Genomic DNA, 22,380 nt, shown 5'->3' with positions numbered 1-22,380 from the left:
CTGTCTTCCCTATCTCTCTGTCACTGATACCCCGCTTTGCTCAGCCCTTTCACAACATTAACTCTCTCACACAGACATAGCTCCACAACTAACTCTCTCCCTCCAATGTTAATGAATTCAAACACCCCCCTCCTTGCCTCCAAGCTCCATCACTCCACCCCCTCCCTCCTGCCTCCCTCTTCCCCCCCTTTTCACAGAACCAAACCTCTTTGTAATTTCCAGCCTTGGCAAGTTGCACTCGATTTGCTGTCACAGTTTTTAATGAATTCAGCTGTTTGTGCATTGGCCATGGGAGCATCTCTCCTCCCTCCCCCACTCTCGCCCCTCCTCCACCTCGCTGGTGTTTCCCGAGGGACTCTATATATACTCCAGACCACTCTACTCCTTCCTATTGTTCCTCTAAGGAAACTTGCAGACAGATGTCCCGCGGCAGCACAGTGTGTGTGGGAGAGTGCAGAGAGACAGCCACGACAGAGACGAGACTCAAGACAATAGCTGGTGCTGCTGGACAGAGACTTTTACTACTACCACTAGCCCATTTCTTCTTCTGTGTTTTTTTGTTCGTTTTTTTTGTTGTGATATTTCTTTCTCCACCGCTGAGCGGTGATCTGACGGCATGTTGCTGGTGTTACTGCTGCTGATGGCGATGGACTGCTGCCTTGGCGCTCCAGCCGGGAGAGAGGTGTACAGGATGCCTCAGAGTGCTCTGAAAGGTAAAAGGCCATGTCTGCGTGTCATTTAGACAGTGTCTCTACGTGTCATGCCTTTTGCACACGGCGAGGGTTTAGTTTCTCATGTCAATTTCTTGGCTATTCACTGAATAACTTGTCGCCTAGTGTGGATGATATAGACCAGGGTTTCCCAAACACAGTCCTAGGGTCTCCCCCCCCCCCCCCCCCCCCCCCCCAGGTGCACGTTTTGGTTTTTGCCCTAGCACTACACAGCTGACTCAAATAATCAACTAATCATCCAGCTTTGATCATTTGAATCATCTGGAGCGATTCTGGAGAAACACTGATGTAGAGAGTACATGTACTTTATACGCATATTAGTGGTAGTGCTGACTTTTTCACTTTAATGATGCTTGGTTTTGTCATTCACACTGCACACCGAGTCTGCTGCACTATACAAGTCTACCGTCGCCACAAGTTGGTGTCACCACAGTTCAGAGGAGCTCACCTTTATCTGTCTGATCTTGCGCTTGTCACTCGAAGTAAAGCACGATTGTCTTGGTAGTGCGAGGGGGATCTACTCTATTTAGTGTTTTGATCAGACATTCTCTCTGTCCTTGTGAAGGCACGGTTAACTATAGGCCTGTGCAGCAATTTCTCTGAGGTCAAAAGCCTAACCGATACAGATTGGTAAACTGGGTTCACACAGTGAACAGACACTGCTGTATAACATGGTGACATGTTCCAGACGTTAGTGACCGTAGTAAGTCGTTTGGTGTCGGTGTTTTAAAATAATAAATAACATATGCCATTTAGCAGACACTTTTATCCAAAGTGACTTAGTCATGTGTGCATACATTTCAAGTAGGGGTGGTCAGACACTGGAGCCATGCGGCATTGGAAAGCACAAGCGTTACAATTACCCGGATCAGTAGGGGTTTGATAGCAGAATAAGCATAGGATAGATACAACAGTTTGTCGAAGCAGGCTTCTCTAATCCTGTTCACTGCAGAGGTAATCTTGACATCTACATAACGGTGAGTGAATTAGGGGTTTACCGTTGTATCACAGTCAAATGGACCTTGCACATGCCGGCACATATCCAACCAAATCTCATCTTGATGAGTGCAATCACTTACAATACCTCCTTATAAAAGGAATGGATTGGTAACCTTGCTCTCTTCCCTGAGCTTTCCCAGGGCTGTTACAGCAGCTACACTGATCGGCATGAAACCTAAGAGTAGAGATCCCTAGATCTCTTTGGAGGCTGAGTACAGCAAAGCGATGATGATGGCGGCGCACAGTGCTGAGTGTTTGTAGCGGTTCGAAACAAGGGTTCCAAGAGTGCAGGTTATCTGCCGCCCCTGTCCTGCCAGCCCGTGTCCCCTTTCCTCCATGCTTCGGGCCGTCTCTGCCATCTAATTAAGTCTTCTAATCAGCATTGTCGTTGTTAGCTAGCGGCCTGCCCTGTGATGTGGCGCGCACAGAGGAGGGGCGCGGGGGGGGGGCGGCGGCACAATTGAAGTGCGTCAGCACAGCCCTCGCCAGCGTGTTTGTGCGTGAGCTCGCTCCACTAACGCGCTGCCAAAGGGCTCAAAGGAGCATCATGAGAAAAATGGGGCTCCGCACAGTGACACACACACACACACATAAACGCACTCTGTACTCGCTCTTGCAAGCACACACACAAACACAGAGTGCGGTCAACTACTCTGACTTTCCCACACTCAAGGAATGTGTCAGTCGTGTGCATGTCCTCCGAATGTGCCTCTTATAATTGTCTCCTCCAAGAGTGCCAAGACAGTGCCATGCACGTTGTCTGAATGACATACAAACCTGTCGTAATGCCCTAACAGTATAAGACCATGTAAATGCAGTCTCAACTGTTCTGAGTAGTCTAAAGATGTGCATTTATGTGTCCTAGTGCTGAGAGTCACATTGCTGACTTTCTACTGTTCATTTCAGCACTGACCGTTTGCTGTTGGTCGTACTGTTCTTCAAGTTTACCCAGCTCACATATCCCTTTCTCGCTCCATCTCTCTTCTCTTGTCTCTCTCTCTGTAGCTCTATCGGACCGGGGTACTGTGGTTCTGGAGGCAGCGTTGACCAGTGCTCTGTCGGCTCTGGAGCTGGCAACGTCGGAGCGGAGTCAGGCCGAGGCAGTCTGTAGAGACTGTGTACCCTGTCTCTTTCAGGACTGCGGACAGCGCTCCGGACCCTGCTGTAAGGAAACATCCATAGCTTTTATCTCTCTCTTCCCATCCCCCATGTGACAACATGAGGCTAGGTCTTAAGAGTGTTTTAATGTCTTGTTGTACTGATTTTGTGTAAGTGGATACAGAACGGTTGATGGCGTTTAAAGAAGTTCACAACGATCACACAAGATGAGAATAAGTGTTCGTACATGGTGCCATTTAATCATTGTGGTTATAATCGTGGCCTCATCTCTACTTCCTCTTTACAGCCTCTCTGGACGGCACATTGGCTGAGCCCAGCTGTGATGTCATTACCAAGGCTCAGAAAGTCCCGGAGGAGGGCGAGCGGAGCTGGGCACTGAGCCAGGCATGTGGGTACTACCGGCGGCGGTGCCCGTCGGGCGAAACGGAGAAGGAGACTTGTGTGAGGATCATGGGCGAGAGCTGCAGTGCCCGCGTGCTCCAGTGTAGCCTCCTGAACACCATGCAGAACCTGGAGCCTGCCACACAGACACGCACACAGGGTGGGTGAGCAACACACACAATTTGCACTCTATTGGGTTGTATTCATTAGGGCACAACGTAGCAAAATGTTTTGCAATGTAAAAATGAAACATAAGTGTTTCTTATTGGACAAGTTCCAGTAGTAGTACATCTCTGTTTCAGTGGGTTTTCTTTGGTTTGGTGCCTAATGAATATGAACCTGAGTTCTGTATTACTTTCTGCCGATTGAAAATGTGGAACTCTTCGGAACCCCCCTGACTCTCCCCCCTCTCTTTCCCAGCAGCAGTGTGTGGCCAGAGGCTGTCGGCGGTGCAGAACGTGACCCAGCCCCGCTCCCGTATTGTGGGGGGTTCCCCGGCCCCCCCTGGCAGCTGGCCCTGGCTGGTCAACCTGCAGCTGGACGGAGGGCTGATGTGTGGAGGGGTGCTGGTGGACAGCTCCTGGGTGGTGACCGCCGCCCACTGCTTCGCTGGGTAAGTGTGTAAGTGTGGGTCCTTTTTGTACTGGTTGTTTGGTACTGGTTGTTAAATGGAGAGAGTGTGACACATCTCTTCTAATTTTGTCTCTCTGAATGTTTTCCCTCAGAGTAAAAAGTTCCGCATAATTGACCTTATCCCTCTCTCGCTCTCTCTCTCTCTCTCTGTGTTTCTCTACTGTAGCAGTCGCAGTGATAGCTCCTGGACGGCTGTGGTGGGAGAGTTTGATATCACCAAGACCGACCCTGACGAGCAGGTGCTCAAGGTCAACCGCATCATCTCCCATCCCAAGGTGTGTGTTTCTCATACGTGTTTTCTTACTGTGCATCCTGCCTGCAGAGCTGCGTCTATACTACAGTGTGAGTGTTGCGGCGCCGCCGCCTTGTTCTCCGAAGATCACATGTTCCCGGCTAGAGCGATGTCAATCAACTTAATCAATCCTCCCTCCACCTCTGTGCAGTTCAACCCCAAGACGTTTAACAACGACATAGCGCTGGTGGAGCTGACGTCTCCGGCGGTCCTGTCGGACCGCGTGACCCCTGTGTGTCTGCCGTCAGGTCTGGAACCGCCTACTGGCAGCCCCTGTCTGGTGGCCGGCTGGGGCTCCCTCTACGAAGGTACAGCTATTATTTTAACCGTCATTAATATATGATTAATTCGCCAAAGACGTGTGGCGCGATCTTAAGATGAATGCATTATAACTGTAAGTCGCTCTGGATAAGTAAATGTGAGCGACAATACAACTCTATATATCATACTGTGTTACAAAGTTGTCTGTTTCTCAAGTAACTTTCTTGGGCCAGGTTATTTACATGCGTAGGGTTATAGGCCTCATTTGTATAGAGAAGCAAATGCATTGACTTAAGGAAGTGACTAAATGGAACTTTGTTTGAAGCCATCACACACAGTATGAGATGTACTCATTGAACTACTTCCTGTCTATCACCTCAGATGGTCCTTCAGCTGACGTAGTGATGGAGGCTAAGGTTCCTCTGCTGCCACAGAGCACCTGTAAGAGCTCCCTGGGCAAGGAGCTGGTCACCAACACCATGCTGTGTGCCGGATACCTCTCTGGGGGCATCGACTCCTGCCAGGTGGGTGGTACTGCCGTATCAATGGACTGAGATTAAGATCATGTCATGCCCAGGTCCTGGACTGACTCGGAGGAATGAGATTTATGATTTAAGATTGTCTTTGCGTTTGTTTAAATGTATTCAAAATGTCCTCCAGAGCTTTGCTCCTGTGGATTTATATTGTGATGAGTGAGGTCCTCTGGTGTTCAGTTGGTAGAGAGCATAGCGCTTACAATGACAGGATAGTGGGTTCGATTCCCGGGACCACCCATATGTGAAAAATGTATGCACGGTATGCATGACTGTTAAGGTGTCAGCGTGCTTCAGTTCGGCTGGCGCCTAATGGACCTCGTCTATGCGAACCAAACGAGTGTGCTGAGGAAGTGTATTATCTAAGAAATCTGTCATTCATTTTTACCGAGGAGATCTGTGTTGTGCAACTTTCCATCTAAGATGTTTGGTGCAAAATCAAAATGTTGCATGAAAACGGGGCGTCTCTCGTTGAATGACAACAAAGACTTATTGAAGAATCCCTACTGTTGACCAATCACTGACGAAGGGGCGTAGACTTCATCTACTGTCTCCGGCTTGCCTCCCCCAAAAAAATGTTGTGTGCTCGAACAGCCGGAAAAGTCCAAAACGAACAAAAACATCACAAAATGTCGTCATAATATATGCACAAACTCTTCCGAACTGTTTTGTCTGGGAAACATGCGGACGCCTTAAATCGCTTTGGATCAAAAGTGCCTGCTGAATGGCATATTTATGAGTTCATAGCGGGTGTACTTCATAGCTGTAATACTGTCTGTGTCCTGTAGGGAGATTCTGGAGGCCCTCTGATCTACCAGGACCGTATGTCAGGTCGCTTCCAGCTGCACGGCATCACGTCCTGGGGAGACGGCTGTGGGGAAAAGGGCAAACCTGGGGTCTACACACGGGTCAGCGCCTTCTCCGATTGGATACTCGCTGAGATACAAAGTAACTCATTTTTTTTGAAGCATCATCATTTTTTTGAAGACACTATGCTTTGCCATGCATTTAAATTATTGATTCTAAAGCTTTTTGAAGTGAAACATTTTAAAACATATTACGTATCCTGATGTGAATCGTGATACAGTACTGAGCCAGCAATCTAACATTCACTCCCTGGTTTACCCAGAGTCCTTTGGGAGTCGGGAGCCGACGTGTCCTGAGCTGCTGAAGACATCGGAGCTGTCGGAGGAGCAGCAGAGGTCGGAGTTCGTCTCTCTGTGTCGCTTCTACGCCCAGACCTGCCCCCCCAGCCAGGGGGCTGCCGCCTGCAACCGCCTCGTCGAGGAGAAATGTCGCAGCCGCTTCAAGAAGTGCCGTAAGTGTTAGACTTGTAACGTTCACAGCCATTTTTTGGCTGTGAAGTGAGCATGAGGACCATGAACTCTCAACTGCCCTATGTTTAGTGCATTAAAAATGAACCAACCCCTATCTTGCAGGGTTATTCAACCGGGGATCTGTGTAAATGTATGTGTATATGTATGTATATGTACAGTACTGTGCAAAAGTTTTAGGCAGGTGTGAAAAAATGCTGTGAAGTAAGAATGCTTTCAAAAATAGATATGTTAATAGGTTATATTTATCAAAAAAACGAAATGTAAAGTGAGTGAAGAGAAGAAAAATCTATATCAAATCATTATTTGGTGTGACCACCCTTTGCCTTCAAACCAGCATCAATTCTTCTAGGTACAGTTTTTGAAGGAACTCGGCAGGTAGGTTTGCCCAAACATCTTGGAGAACTAACCACAGTTATTCTGTGGATTCAGGCAGCCTCAAGTGTATGTAATCCCAGACAGACTCGATGATGTTGAGATCAGGGCTCTGTGGGGGCCATACCATCACTTCCAGGACTCCTTGTTCTTCTTTACGCTGAAGATAGTTCTTAATGACTTTCGCTGTATGTTTGGAGTCGTTGTCATGCTGCAGAATACATTTGGGGCCAATCAGATGCCTCCCTGATGATATTGCATGATGGATAAGTATCTGCCTGTACTTCTCAGCATTGAATTGATGATCATTTCTTAATTCTGACCAAATCCCCAACTCCCATTTGCAGAAATGCAGCCCCAAACTTGCAAGGAACCTCCACCATGCTTCACTGTTGCCTGCAGACACTCATTTGTGTTCCGCTTTCCAGCCCTTCGGCGAACAAACTACCTTCTGCTACAGCCAAATATTTCAAAGCACCTGCTGCCATTTTTCTGCACCCCAGTTCCTGTGTGTTCGTGCATATTTGAGTCGCTTGGCCTTGTTTCCACGTCAGAGGTATGGCTATTTGGCCGCAAGTCTTCCATGAAGGCCACTTCTGACCAGACTTCTCCAGACAGTAGATGGGTGTACCAGGGTCCCACTGTTTTCATGCCAATTCTGAGCTGATGGCACTGCTGGACATCTTCCGGTTGCGAAGGGAAGTTAGCATGGTGTGTCTTTCATCTGCTGCAGTAAGTTTCCTTGGCCGACCACTGCATCTACGGTCCTCAACGTTGCCCGTTTCTTTGTGCTTCTTCAAAAGAGCTTGGACAGCACATCTGGAAACCCCTGTCTGCCTTGACATTTCTGCCTGGGAGAGACCTTGCTGATGCATTATAACTACCCTGTGTCTTGTTGCTGTGCTCAGTCTTGCCATGGTTTACTGTCAAAAGTCATACAACGTCTTCAGCAACCTCGCCTTGTTAGCTGAGTTTGGCAGTTCCTCGCCCAGTTTTATCCCTCCTACACAGCTGTTTCTGTTTCAGTTAATGATTGTGTCTCAACCTACATATTGAATTGATGATCATTAGGACCTGTTTGGTATAATTGTTTAATCATACACCTGACGGTATGCCTACAAAATCCCTGACTTTGTGCAAGTATACCTACAAGAATTGATGGCCAAGGGTGGTCACACAATATGGATTTGATTTCGATATTTCTTCTGTTCACTCACTTTGCATTTAGTTAATTGATAAATATAATCTATTAACATGTCTATTTTTGAAAGCATTCTTACTTTACAGAATTGTTTCACACCTGCCTAAAATCTTTGCACGGTACTGTGTGTATACAGTGCATTCAGAAAGTATTCAGACCCCTTGACTATGTTAGAGAGTCTGGCCACTCTACCATAGAGGCCTGATTTGGTGGAGTGCTGCGGAGATGGTTGTCCTTCTGGAAGGTTCTCCCATCCCCACAGAGAAACTTTGGAGCTTTGTCAGTGAGAATCGGTTCTTGGTCACCTCCCTGACCAAGGCCCTTCTCCCCCGATTGCTGAGTTTGGCCGGGTGGCCAGCTCTAGGAAAAGTCTTGGTGGTGCCAAACTTCTTCCATTTAAGAATGATGGAGGCCACTGTGTTCTTGCGGACCTTCAATGCTGCAGACATTTTTTGGTACCTTTCCCCAGATCTGTGCCTCAATACAATCCTGTCCTTCGATCTCTACGGAGAATTCCTTCAAACTCATGGCTTGGTTTTTGCTCTGACATGCACTGTCCAATTGTGGGACCTTATATAGACAGGTGTGTGCCTTTCCAAATCATATCCTATCAATTGAATTTACCACAAGTGGACTCCCAACAAGTTGTAGAAACATCTCAAGGATGATCAATGGTAACAGGATGCACCTGAGCTCAATTTCAAGTCTCATAGCAAAAGGTCTGAATACTTATGTAAATAAGTTATTTTTCTTTTTTAACAATTTGCAAAAAAAAATCTAGAAACCTGTTTTTGCTTTGTCATCATGGCGTATTGTGGGTATTTATTTTTATTGATTTTTTTTTAAATCAATGTTAGAATTAGGCTGTAACGTAACAAAATGTGGAAAAAGGAAACTGGTCTGAATACTTTTCGTATGCACTGTATGTACAGTACCAGTCAAGTTTGGACACACCTACTCATTCAAGGGTTTTCCTTTATTTTTAATAATTTCTACATTGTAGAATAATAGTGAAGACATAAAAACTATGAAATAACACATATGGAAACATGTAGTAACCAAAAAAGTGTTTAAAATTGAGATTCTTCAAAGTAGCCACCCTTTGCACACAAGGCATCCTCTCAACCAGCTTCACTTGGAATGCTTTTCCAACAGAGTTCCCACATATGCTGAGCACTTGTTGGCTGCTTTTTCTTTACTCTGCGGTCAAACTCATCCCAAACCATCTCAATTGGGTTGTGGTCGGGTGATTGCGGAGGCCAGGTCATCTGATGCATCACTCTCCTTCTTGGTCTAATAGCCCTTACCCAACCTGGAGGTGTTTTGGGTCATTGTCCTGTTGAAAAACAAATGATAGTCCCACTAAGCGCAAACCAGATGGGATGACGTATCGCTGCAGAATTCTGTGGTAGCCATGCTGGTTGTGTGCCTTGAATTCTAAATAAATCACTGACAGTGTCACCAGCAAAGCACCGTCACACCTCCTCCATGCTTCATGGTGGGAACCACACATGCGGAGATCATCTGTTCACCAACTCTGCGTCTCACAACGAAGCGGCGGTTGCAACCAAAAATCTAATTTGGACTCATCAGACCAAAGGACAGATTTCCACTGGTCTAATGTCCATTGCTCGTGTTTCTTGGCCCAAGCAAGTCTCTTCTTCTTATTGGTGTCCTTTAGTAGTAGTTTCTTTGCAGCGGTCTCTTCTGAACAGTTGATGTTGAGATGTGTCTGTTTGTTGAGCTCTGTGAAACATTTATTTGGGCTGCAATTTCTGAGGGTGGTAACTCTAATGAACGTATCCTCTGCAGCAGAGGTAACTCTGGGTCTTTCCTGTGGCGGTCCTCATGAGAGCCAGTTTCATCATAGCGCTTGATGGTTTTTGGGACTGCACTTGAAGAAACTTTCAAAGTTCTTGAAATTTTCCGCACTGACTGACCTCCATGTCTTAAAGTAATGATGGACTGTCATTTCTATTTGCCTATATGAGCTGTTCTTGCCATAATATGGACTTGGTATTTTACCAAATAGGGCTGTCTTCTGTTAACCACCCCTACCTTGTCACAACACAACTGACTGGCTCAAACACATTAAGAAGGAAAGAAATTACACAAATTTAACTTTTAACAAGACACACCTGTTATTTGAAATGCATTCCAGGTGACTACCTCCATGAAGCTAGTTGAGAGAATGCCAAGTGTGTGCAAAGCTGTCATCAAGGCAAAGGGTGGCTACTTTGAAGAATTTCAAATATAAAATGTATAAAAATTTTATTTAACACTTTTTTGGTTACTACATGATTCCATGTGTGTTATTTCATAGTTTTGATGTCTTCACTATCATTCTACAATGTAGAAAATAGGCTTTGAAAAAGCACCCGCGAATAGGCTACCAGTGCAGCAAGTGCTGAAAAGCTTTGAAAATAATTTGAATTTCAGTATACATCCGGAATTGACTGTGATTTCAATGGAATTGGCCCCAACCCTGTGGCTAACCTTTGTGTAAACAGCTGCTCTTAGCGATACAATTTAGCGTACCTTTCTAGCTAATAGGCTATGTTAGAGTTTACTCTTCCTCTTTCAATTGTAATGTTGGGATGTCAAAATAATGAACTATCTACCAAATCTATTCATTTGTAAATGTTGCTTCTCCTTGCCATTATCATTCACCTGATACGACCAGATGTGAGATTTTTTTTTTTTTTTTGATGGTGGGTTGCCAGTTTGCCTGGGATGGGGTCCGTGGGCAAGAACAGTTTGAAGACCTATTGTATAAAGCAATAATGGAGATGCTGTTGTTACAGTGGAGATGGATATTGGATCTTGTAATGATCTAATCCTCAGCGGATTTCTCAGATGAATCATGTCTCTCGCAGGTCTTTACATAATGTATCCTTGATTTCTCCTCTCTTCAGAGTTGCGTTCGTTCCTGCAGACCCTGCTGGACTTGCTCCAGAGAGCAGAGGACTATATCAGAGACAAGGTAGACCTGACCTTCTTCACCCAGACCCTGCCTCAACTGGTGGAGCACATCTACAGTACAGCCTTCACCGCCAAGGAGAGGGAGAGGAGGGAGATCCCACAGGAAACAGGTACAACACAGGCAGCCCACTACTGTACTCTTTCTAGCCCCCTCGTACCCTCTATTCCTCCACATTCTGTTAATCACCTACATTCATCTTATCCCCTACCTCCACACACCCTACTACTCCACATCACAGTACTGTAACCCCCTACACCCCTGCTACCCCCACAACAACCCCATTCCTCCTCAAAACCATGTTCAAAAACACAATCTTACCCACACAGCCTACCTTAGCATTACTACCTATTGAAAAAGCTAAAAAGCTATTTATTAACAGTATGTATTATATTATTCATACAGAAGTGTGTGTCACATGGCCATTGTATGTGTCTAACAGGGGTATTATTTATTAAAGAACAGGTATGGGGTGCTGTCCGGTCAGGGTCAGAGGAAACTGGTCCTGAGTTGTTCCAGAAGGTAGGCCCCCTGGTGGCTGACTGGGAGAACTACCTCAGGGGCATCGCTGTGGAGTTGGACACACAGACACACGGACAGACAGACGGCTCCAAACCCCTGAGCCAAGAAGAGAGTCTTTTCCTCCAGGTAGGCCATAGTGAACTCAACTCTTCAATACTTTGTAAAGGTCATTTTCAGTCACTTTGTCTATCTTGGGAACTATCTTTATGATCGTCTCCCATGTTGACCACTGGCTTATGAGACTGTGTTGTACTCTTGCTTTATATTCAGTAGCTATATCAACACTATCAACAGTACTCTTTACTGGTGTACTGTGCTATACTGTTGCTGTACGTTAATGTTAGTCTGTGCTTTACTATACCCTTTTTTAACCCTCTTTATGATGTCATTTCCAGGCAGAGGACCCCTCTCTGCATCAGCTAAAGGGGAAGTACCAGACCATCATCTCAGCCTTACACTCCAAACTGGACTCCAGACCTGCTCCTCCAATCCTGCACCTGAATACAGCCCTCCTCCAGGAAAACTCTCCCAACATTCATGCTGTTCCCACTGAAGAGTCGCCCTCCTCATTCCCCCTTCAGGGGTCAGAGTCGCTCACAGCCCTCATCAGTGAAATCCGGAAATTTGGGACACAGAATGAAATGGCGACAGAAGATGCAGAAATTAGTGTAACATCTTTTGAAGAGGACACATTTTCTGATCCAACACCAGTCAGTTCTATAGAGACTACAGATTGGCTTAACAGAGCTGTGACCGAGCAGACATCCTTACAGCGCCTGTTCCCGTCTCTGTCCACCATCGGCAGCACCATGTCTCCCGTAGCAACGACCTTTGACTCCAGACAGACTCTACTTCCTGGTTCTCCCTCCCTCCAGCTGTCCCTCGACCACCGGAGACGCAGGAGTCTCCGCAAGAGGCAGATCCCTGGGGTTAAAGGTACGTGTCACAGCTAGTACTGTATGTCTGTACTGTATGTGTCTGTGATGGTAAGATGGAACAACTCAGTATTCAACAGTGTCACATTATTACGACCCTGATTTTGTTTTTTATTTTTCTGACCATGTGACATGACTAGGAAACACTCTGGGCCCTAGATAGACTAAACATAAGGCTTGGAGTTTTTCCTGGTCAGGTCACGTTGTCAGGAGAAACCCCTAGCCCCACTCATAGCATGTGTATATGTTAACATTATCAGTGTTGGATATTAGCAACATAATAATAGGTTGTGGGTGTTTGACAGCTTGTCCAGGAGTAGCAGAGTCCACCCAGCAAGTCAGTGGTATCAGAGACACATACAAGTGGATCCTGGGCATCCCCACCAAGAACCTCCACATGAACTTCCAGGAGGTCAGTTTATCTCTGCACGGCAATATTTACAAGGTCTATTAATAAGGGATATAATTATGTAGATATTGGGATTGTGCATGTTATGTCAGACAAGTCAACTCAAACCAATCAGACTTTTTCCATCACTTTTTCTCTATTCAAGTAATGTGTTACTGTGTTACTGTCATCATGTCCTGTGTGGTTGACCAACGTCCCTCTCTCTCACACTCTCTTTCTCCTCCTCCTCCTCCTCAGTTGCTGGTGGACCTGAGCTCTAAGAACGATCGGGGTCTGTACGAGGCTCGGGTCAGGGCGGTGGTGGGGGGTCGACCTCTGACCTTCTACAGCCTGGTGGGTCTGGAGAATGAGTCCTTCTACCGTAGCATGCCGCGCATCATTGCGCTGGCTCTGGATGCTCTCAAAACGTAAACGGCATCAACTTCAACAAAAACGAACACGCGTCAAAGACTCGGTGGCTCAGCGAAGGTCGAGTCAGCTGGTGGTGGCAGAGACCAGAGAGGGGGAACGAACCCAATGGGACCTTGAAACTGGCGACTACTCATTCAGATGGGAGGCGAAAGGACAGGCACTGGGCATTCTAGGAGACCTAAACATTAGGAATGTAACAACTCACCAATACACATCAGATCCGGTTCAAATGTTGTAAGATGCGAGTGCGTCAAGTTTATTGGTGGGCGGGAGCTCAAACTGATCCAAATGACGCATGCGTCGGTCAGAAAACCCATTTTAAAATGTTCCAAATTGACAGTGAACTGTTTTTGACTTTATATAGTGTTATTCCGGGGGGAAAACACTGATTGATGCGTCCTCCTTCAGTTCAGTAGCCTATCAAACTTTTTTTCTGACGTAACTGCGTATGAGTGTGAGAGCAACTGTGCATACAGTGCTGGAGACGGCTGCTCGCGCCAACGAGAGGTTGTTCTAATGGGCTATTCGTACATCTGCATTCAGATGCTTGTAATGGCTTTCACAATGTCAAATCCTAGGCTTTATTAGTTGAGTGACAACAAATGTAATTTGGGTCATTTCGGGTCACTGTTACCAAATGAGCTGTAGAAAGTTGTTTTTTTTTGTTTTTTTACTCGAGTTGTGTCGCCTACCGGAATGGATGCAACTCGCATCCAACTGCAGATTTTGGGTTTTCAATCATTCAGATTTCATTTAATAGTTCAGGTTCACTATAAGAAATAGTTTTGGTAGTTTTGCTTCAAACAGTCGGTGTATTTGGTCATTTCAACATGAACAGGGTATGTTCATTAGGGACGGAAATACGTTTTGCCAGCTGCGCATGGTTGCGTTCATTCATTGGTCGGAATGGAGAAGCTCTCCATAAAACTCCAAATGGTCTAAACCAGGGGTGCCAAACTCATTCCACGGAGGGCCTAGTATCTGCAGGTTTTTGGTTTTTCCTTTCAATAAAGCCCTAGACAACCAGGTGTGGGGAGTTCCTAACTAATTAGTGATGTTAATTCATCAATCAAGTACAAGGGAGGAGCGAAAACCCGCAGACACTCGGCCCTCCTTGGAATGAGTTTGACACCTGTGGTCTAAACCATTCCCTTTTGAGACGGGGTAAAATCCAAACCTGCATTATATTAATTGGCTAAATGCCATGCTAATTTCTAAAGAGAAATATTGACATAGTACTAGCTCGAAACATGTTTAATCTGCAAAAAATGACAAGTTAATCAGTGGGCGATGGTGATGTCAGAGAAAAAGTGGTGGGAGAAAAAGCATACATTTCCCCACTCCTAATCTGATAGTGGGGTGGTAGATGCTCAGTCTGCTCACGTATCTACACACACACACACACACACACACACACACTGAGGGCCACTCAGCTTAGAGAAGTCATCTCAGAGAGGCCCAGCTTCCCATCAGCAGCAGTTATTAATTAAAAATTGAAAATTAATGTGTTCAATGCAACAGCGAAAAAAGTGCATTGAACCGAATTGCATCAATTAGTTTCCCTAATCAAACCAAACGTATCGTTCCTGTATTGTACTGGGGCCAATGTGTCCAAATGCGTATCAAATCGTCCGCGCAAATGGGCGCAAGTGTACACGCGCACGCACACACAGTGTGTGACTCTGCTGGCAAACGCTGAAGAACAGAGACAGGAGAGTGACATTACAATATGACATCTTGTCAACCCACCTGAGAGCCTGACCTCTATATGTACACACAGCCCTGAATGTATTGGACCATCCTGCTTAGCAACCATTCGTGGAGATGAGTTGTTTTTTTTTACATTGCTGGCGTATCGCAGTGAGACAGCCATAGAAGTAGATAGAGAACTCATTTTTGTATCTGTGCCACTAAAATGGTGGAAGCCCACAGTGGCGATGGCCATGCTAAAACGGGTTATATCCATGTGTCTATCTCTATGGACGCAACCCTTTGTAATTTTTGAGCCTGTATAAATAAATAAGTTATTCAAAATGTTTGTTTTTCTGCAAAAGGTTGAGCCTCTTGTGAAGCAAGCAGACTGTAGGCCCCTTCATACTGTACATTGGTATATTATTTTTCGTTGCTATATTTATTTGTATAGAGAACTGCTTTGTATTTTTCTAATAAAATATCAATAAAATTGTTATTATTCTATCTGTAGTGCTTGGTTAGATATTCTATGTCTGGTGAAGTGCACAGAGAATCCTTGTCCTCATTTCAACTCGGATTCATTCATTTGTAAAAAAAAAAAATATATATATTTTTGAATATATGAATATGAATGGCTCAGACTCGCTTTTGTGAGGACGTTGCCTCGAGTCAAAATGGATGTTGAGCAATTCAAGATTCAATTACTAATCATTATGAACACCAGAACTAGTTGATGGGTTGAAACAAAAGCCTGCACAGAGGGACAGCAAAAGAGGTTTGGGGCTCCTAAATCAAATCAAGTTTATTTGTCATATGCACAGGATACACAAGGTGTACACAGTACAATGAAATGCTTACTTACAGGAACACCTCTCAACTTTGCGACAGCTAAAACAGAGCTGGCAAGGAGCATAGGCAACAGCTGTATCAACATACTGTAGGCCTATAGCTCTGTACCCCCACATGAAGGTATAAACGCTGGTAAGAATGTTAGCGTCTAATTTTCCTGTTGGCATGGCTGTTAATTGGAGGAAATTCAGTTGGTATTTGGGAGGAATGTCACGGTGTGGCTCAGTAGCCTATAGATTTTCTGAGAGTGTGGCAGACACGTTATGTAATAACAATGCGTTAAACGAAGCTTCAAAAATATTGCTTTCAGACACGTTTTGCTCAGTTCAAAGTGAATTAATAGACAAATACTTAGAATGAAAAGAGCAATGTGCGCTACAGTGTCTTGCCCTCAGGAAATCTGTATTTTGAAATGAATGTTTTTGTTTTTCATGGGGGGGTAGCTGTTTTTTGGGGGGGAATACAGTATACATTCATAGATCATTTTAGTTCTGTGTATATTTCTATACCGTTGGGGAAAGTATCCAAAGTATTTTTGCTTTAGCTGACAAATCAATGCCAGTGTGTTTACCTATTGGAAGTGTGAAAGGTCCAATGCAGCTATTTTTATTTCAATATCAAATCATTTCTGGGTAACAATTAAGTATCTTAATGTGATTGTTTTCAATTAAAATGTCATCTACCGAAGTGCCCGCTCCATCATCGTCAACTACTTCCTCTTCCTCTTCGACTGGCAGAATTTCACCATGTTCTTCCGGTGTGGGAATCATACACACTCCCAATCAGAAAACACAAAACATCCCCTTAGCCAAGACATACCCCCAACCTCTTCAGTGATTTGAGGCGTCGGGTTACTACCTGTAAAAGCCTCGGGGTCGATCACCACCCACTCCACAAGCTGGTTGTCCTCCTCTGTGAGAACTAGTTCTATCTCGTTAACGTTGTAGGTCTGGGAACTGAACACAGGGGAGACACAGTCATCCATTACTGTTTACAAGACAGCATGCTGAAAGGAGACATTAGCATGTTTGTTAGGAGTATTGTCCCTGGCCTGGCTGACAGGGAGAGATTGAAGAAAGACCGTGAATAAATCTGAATATTAAAGTACCTTCCTTTCTTGAACTGTTATTTTCTTGGACTGTTTAAAAAAAAATGTGGATCAGGTGGATGAATGCAAAAACACATACCTTACATATCAGTAAGCTGTCTATCATGTTGACCAACTTGGTCTTCTTCATATTTGTTGTTTAAATTACTGTGTGCTCATTGGCAGGCCAGGTAGAGGCATTATCCGTACCCTCTATATATTCCATTAAAAAAAAAAAAAATCTGTCAACATCCATTGCTCTCTCGTTCTCTCTCTTTTTCTCTCTTTTTCTAGCCAGAATTGGATATTGTTCTAAGCAGCATATCTGGAAGTCATGACACTATTCATATTAACTCTAGCTCTCTACTGTTGCCAGAGAATGGGGAGTGGAACATCAAGCACAGGCCTGCTAAGAAGCTGATCAACCAGCTCTACACTAAAATAAGTTAGAGTAGGGTTACTAGGATATTTTCCAGGGGAATATGGGGAATTGATGGGAATTTTTGGTTACACTGTACCTACCCTGCACTTACAGTTAAGGGTTAAACAAGGATGTTGACATGACGCTAAGGTTAGGGTTAAGGTTAAGGTTAGATCTAGGGTTAGGGCTACTGCTGTCAGTACAGTACAGTGTTACAATGAGCAGTGGCGGACTGTCCGTCGGGAGCACTGGCCTGAGGGTCGTTTTTGCCTGCCATGAATAGTCAACTTGACCAGCGATAATATATCAAGCAGGAATGAGTTGACAGAGAATCCACACATCAGGCATGACTCTCTCGCTGCAGTGTCCCCGCGCGAGGGTGCGTGCGCCAAAAATGACATCAGGTCTCTCCGCGACGCACATAGCAACCGTCTACCTGCTTCTCTAGCGATAACATTTTAAACAAGTCGCACGGCAAATTGGACGGTCAGAAATCGAAAGGTGGAGCATAGAGAGAGAGAATAAAAAATAGAAAGGCCCTTGCCACAGACGCAGCTAAATGCTGCAAAATAAGCGACATGTTCGCCAGTTAGGGAGCAGGTCAGTCAAAAACACACACACAGATACACACACACGACACCCAGAATGGCTAGCTAAGTAGCCTAGCTAATAATAGTGACACAGCGGCCGGTAGGCTAAACAGTTTGCACGTCTTACGTCTTCGTGGAGGAATTATATCATAGCAATGAGTGCAACATAGCGATCATAATATGACATTGAAGGCAATATGTTTCAACTAGTAAAAAATAGTAAACCTAGACTATGGACTTGCCAGCATTCGGTCATGACTCATGCCACATAAGCTGGGGAAAGAGCACATACACTGTACAGCGAAACAGGCTACAGTAACGTAACCATAATACATCCATGAACGTAACACAGTAGCCTGTGTGACACCGCACAGGCAATGACAAAGATCATAGGCGCCATTAGTACCAACATGACAAGTTACTAGAGTAATATACAGCTCTGGGAAAAATTAAGAGGCCACTCCAAATTAAGAGACCACTCTTAATTTTTTACAGAGCTGTATTAATGTAGCCTACTGATACACTAATGATAGTGAGTACGATAATAGAGTCTTTTCTTTGCAAAGGTGGAGAAGGAAGCAGCAGCAGCACTAGAAAGGTGGAGAAGGAAGCAGCAGCAGCACTAGAAAGGTGGAGAAGGAAGCAGCAGCAGCACTAGAAAGGTGGAGATGGAAGCAGCAGCAGCACTAGAAAGGTGGAGAAGGAAGCAGCAGCAGCACTAGAAAGGTGAAGGAAGCAGCAGCAGCACTAGAAAGGTGAAGGAAGCAGCAGCAGCACTAGAAAGGTGGAGAAGGAAGCAGCAGCAGCCCTAGAAAGGTGGAGAAGGAAGCAGCAGCAGCACTAGAAAGGTGGAGAAGGAAGCAGCAGCAGCACTAGAAAGGTGGAGAAGGAAGCAGCAGCAGCACTAGAAAGGTGGAGAAGGAAGCAGCAGCAGCACTAGAAAGGTGGAGAAGGAAGCAGCAGCAGCCCTAGAAAGGTGGAGAAGGAAGCAACAGCAGCACTAGAAAGGTGAAGGAAGCAGCAGCAGCACTAGAAAGGTGAAGGGAGCAGCAGCAGCACTAGAAAGGTGGAGAAGGAAGCAGCAGCAGCACTAGAAAGGTGAAGGAAGCAGCAGCAGCACTAGAAAGGTGAAGGAAGCAGCAGCAGCACTAGAAAGGTGGAGAAGGAAGCAGCAGCAGCACTAGAGCGTCAGTTCGAGACCAGGTCAGAAAGAGGAGGCAGGTCATGGAACGTGTGATTGGTAAATGTGAAGTTATTGGTAAATGTTTGGCTTAGCTACAGAGGACACAGACACGAAGCTGCATATAACTTGGAAAACATGGCCGTCAATCATGGCAAGTTTCTTGAGCTTATATTGTTGCTAAGCAAATATGATGTCTGCCTACAAGAGCATGTTAGTGATCGCATTGAGAAGAGCAAGAAGCAGATGGGAAGTAAAGGAAAAGGGTTCTTGGTAACTTTGATGTCCAAAACAACAGCAAATAAAGTAATTGAAGTCATCAGAATGTTGATTCAGCAGGCAATTGCTGTTGAAGTGAGAAAGGCAGGGATGTTCTCAGTACAAATGGACACAACACAGGATTTAACATCCAAAGACCAGTGTGCAGTAGTTCTGCGATATGTCACTGATGTTGTCCACCAGAGACTCATTGCGGTCATCGACTGGACAGTACTTTGTGGACCTGGTGAAACAGACCCTTGAGAAGATTGACATAGATATCAAACAGAGTGTGTTGGTAATGCAACAGACGGAGCAGTTAATATGCAGGGACAATACAGGGGCTTCTCTGCATCGCTCACAGGAGAGTCTCCTAACCAAGTACACATATGGTGTTACTCACATGTCCTCAACCTTGTGCTAACTGACACCACTGGGGTTGTTGTGGCAAGTGAATCCCTTTTCTCACTACTGAATGACATTGCAGTGTTCGTTCGAGATTCCTACAAGCGCATGAAGCTATGGGAGGAAACCAGTGAGGAGAGGAGACACGGACGGCTTGATGTAATTGGTGAACCACGCCGGTGGGCCAAAGACGAGGCCTTGAGGAAAGTATTCGGAAGCTTTGCAAAGCCTGACCGTACACTTTACACGGATGTGGTCATCACTATGGAAAGAATTGAAAAGGATATGAACATAAAACCTGCCATCCGAAGCAAGGCCCAAGGGTACAAGGATGCTCTCCTAAAGTATGAAACCAGACTTACAGCTGAGGTTTTTCTCAGGATTTTTAAGCAGACGTCCCCTCTCTCTAAATACTTGCAAACAAGTGGCATGGATATCGTAACAGCACAGCACTTGGTAGGATAAACTGAGAAAGTGTGCCCGAGACTTTGAGGGTGTGAAGAGGGCAGCAGACGACATTGTTGAGTGGGCCAATGGCATTCTGGAGGAGCAGCAGGACTGTGATGCCGAAGCTCAGACTGCTCTCCCAGAGAAGAGAACAAAATAAAGAAGAGAAAACCAGGCGAGTTGGCAGAAGACGAGCCCATTGCTAATGCAAACATGGATTACAAAATCAAGATCCACAATCTGGTACTGGACACTGTTGTTGAAAGTATTCACCGCCGTTATGCAGCAAATGCCGTGCTGTGTGCAGATGTCTCCTGCATGAATCCCAAGCCTTTTCCTGAGATCAGAGAAAAGGGCCTTCCAAAGACAGCCATGAAGGAGCTCAGCAAATGCTTACTGGAATTTGATGAACATTCCGCTGTTGCGGCATTGCAGGCTGAACTGATCAGCCATGCACAACAGTGGGAAAGACTGAAACAGTCAGCATTGGAGGAGTACAACCCCAGGGCCACCGCCGCCAGTGATAAATCAGGGGAAGGCTTTGAGGATCCTGATGAAAGGGTGGAGTTGGTGAGCAGAAGTTGTTCCACATGTTAAAACCGCCCCCAATATGTTGCTATCTTCTCCTGTCTCAGTACAATCTGCTCACGGATGCGTATCACATCATTGGTTTGGGCTACAAGTTCCTCCTCACCCTATCCATCACTCAGGTGGCTTGTGAGAGGACCTTCTCCACCCTGAAATTCGTGAAGAACGGCCTAAGAACCTCCCTCACTCAAGAGAACCTTGAAGCGTTCCTTTTGATGGCAACAGAGAAGGAGATTCTTATGGGACTTGACAAAGATGACATCATTGACATGATGGCAGAGAGTTACTGCGCCACCTACTGGTTTACTAGTGGTAATTACTTACTGGTTACTCGTAGCTATGCTACGACTCTTCCTCAACAGGCTGACAAGGGTGAAAGAAAATTTGCTGTGAGTTAAAGCTTTTGTACAGAGGCACGTTTTTGGGGCTTTCGTATTATACTTGCAGTTATGTAGCCAATGTTCAATTTCATTGACTCAGTGTTTATTGTGTGCTGTTTGCTTTATGGACACCAGTGAGTGAACAGTGTAATCTGAAAAAAATTGTAGAGTGCTTTTTTGACTTTTGTATTATACTTACTTACATCGTTGTAGCTTATGTTCAAGTTCAGTGAATGTGTGTGTGTGAAGTTTTTTGATACTTTTGATATGCTTGATGCTTGAATATGAAGATAATCATTTGAACATTTGAGCTAACTCTGTATATCTCATTCTCTTTTTAAGAAGTGTAGGCTAATTGTTTTGTGCGTCTAGCCTTGTACATTTGCATGTGCTGTGATTGGTGTATTCCTAGTGAGTTTTTGAGGGTGCACCCATAGCCATAGCATACCTTGAAAACTCAGTGTTCCGATAGGCTACAGGTTGGTCAGTCCCAAATGTTTGTATTTTGTAATGTGGATAACTTTCTTCACAGATAAATATAGTGGCCAAATGTATAACTGCTTTTGTACCCTTTACATCAACAAATACGGTTAGCCTACAAAATTAGCGGTCTGGTGGTTTGCGTGAACAGGGTGGCTTGGGGTGGAGTCAAATTCCGGGCCTGAATTATTGTTTCAGTCAGCCCCTGACAATGAGTACTTACAATACTTGTTGCACTGTACTGACAGGAATAATTACACATTAATAAGGACAGTGTAATGTAAAATGTTACCAAATCTTCTAAATTTTTGTATCGGTTGATTCCTTATCACTATAGCTCTCTGTTTGACCCTAGATATCGGTCTGGAGGGGGGTACGACCCAAGAATTGGGGGCCAGCCTGGCCTAGGCTTCACAGGAGGTGCGCCGGGTGCCCGGCAACAAAATGACTTAGAGAGTGTGAGTCTCCTCAAAGTGTCGCGCCCACCTGGGTGATGTACGGCTACTATTTTGTGCCAGAAGATGTGGTTCCTGGTTGGACGGGTGATTGACAGGGTGTGCTTCATCACCATGGCGCTGTCGTTCCTCACGGGTACCATTGGAATCTTCCTGACGGGGCATTTCAACCGGCCGCCCTCCGTGTCTTTCCCTGGTGATACCAGGAAGTGACTTCCTCCAATGGGGAATAACATCACCAATCCCTCTAGGAATGAAACTGGAGCAAATCTACTGGGGTAACACTATATGAAAGGGCATGACATACCCATTAACAAGGAGGCATGTCATGAATGGGGTTTAGCACAGGTTTTTGAGGCTAGAGGGGGTCTGAGACTGAAACTAAACCATGTGGGTCTGCCACAGGTTCTGCAGTCTATGAGTTTGCCCATT

General features: G+C 45.3%; 1 protein-coding gene across 1 annotated transcript; it reads left to right on the top strand.

Annotated features, from left to right (window-relative positions):
- Positions 1–296: 296 nt before the first annotated feature.
- prss56 (serine protease 56) lies at positions 297–15,310 on the top strand. Its single transcript, XM_055884068.1, has 14 exons — positions 297–713; positions 2,736–2,894; positions 3,136–3,390; positions 3,654–3,843; positions 4,030–4,138; positions 4,307–4,463; positions 4,798–4,940; positions 5,738–5,897; positions 6,079–6,267; positions 10,775–10,951; positions 11,300–11,487; positions 11,757–12,297; positions 12,602–12,708; positions 12,943–15,310. Exons 1-14 carry the CDS (start codon positions 617–619, stop codon positions 13,114–13,116), a joined length of 2,646 nt encoding a protein of 881 aa, XP_055740043.1. The 5' UTR covers positions 297–616; the 3' UTR covers positions 13,117–15,310.
- Positions 15,311–22,380: the final 7,070 nt, after the last annotated feature.

This window comes from Salvelinus fontinalis, chromosome 26, assembly GCF_029448725.1.
Source record: "Salvelinus fontinalis isolate EN_2023a chromosome 26, ASM2944872v1, whole genome shotgun sequence".
Classification (NCBI taxonomy): Eukaryota; Metazoa; Chordata; class Actinopteri; order Salmoniformes; family Salmonidae; genus Salvelinus; species Salvelinus fontinalis.
The sequence above is the reverse complement of the archived record's forward strand: the minus strand, read 5'-3'. Positions and strand labels throughout refer to the sequence as shown.

Coding starts and splice junctions, on each gene's coding strand:
- prss56 (XM_055884068.1), top strand. CDS start 617: ATGTTGCTGGTGTTACTGCTGCTGATGGCGATGGACTGCTGCCTTGGC. Junction 4,464..4,797: donor CTGGGGCTCCCTCTACGAAG/GTACAGCTATTA, acceptor CTATCACCTCAG/ATGGTCCTTCAGCTGACGTA. Junction 11,488..11,756: donor AAGAGAGTCTTTTCCTCCAG/GTAGGCCATAGT, acceptor TGTCATTTCCAG/GCAGAGGACCCCTCTCTGCA.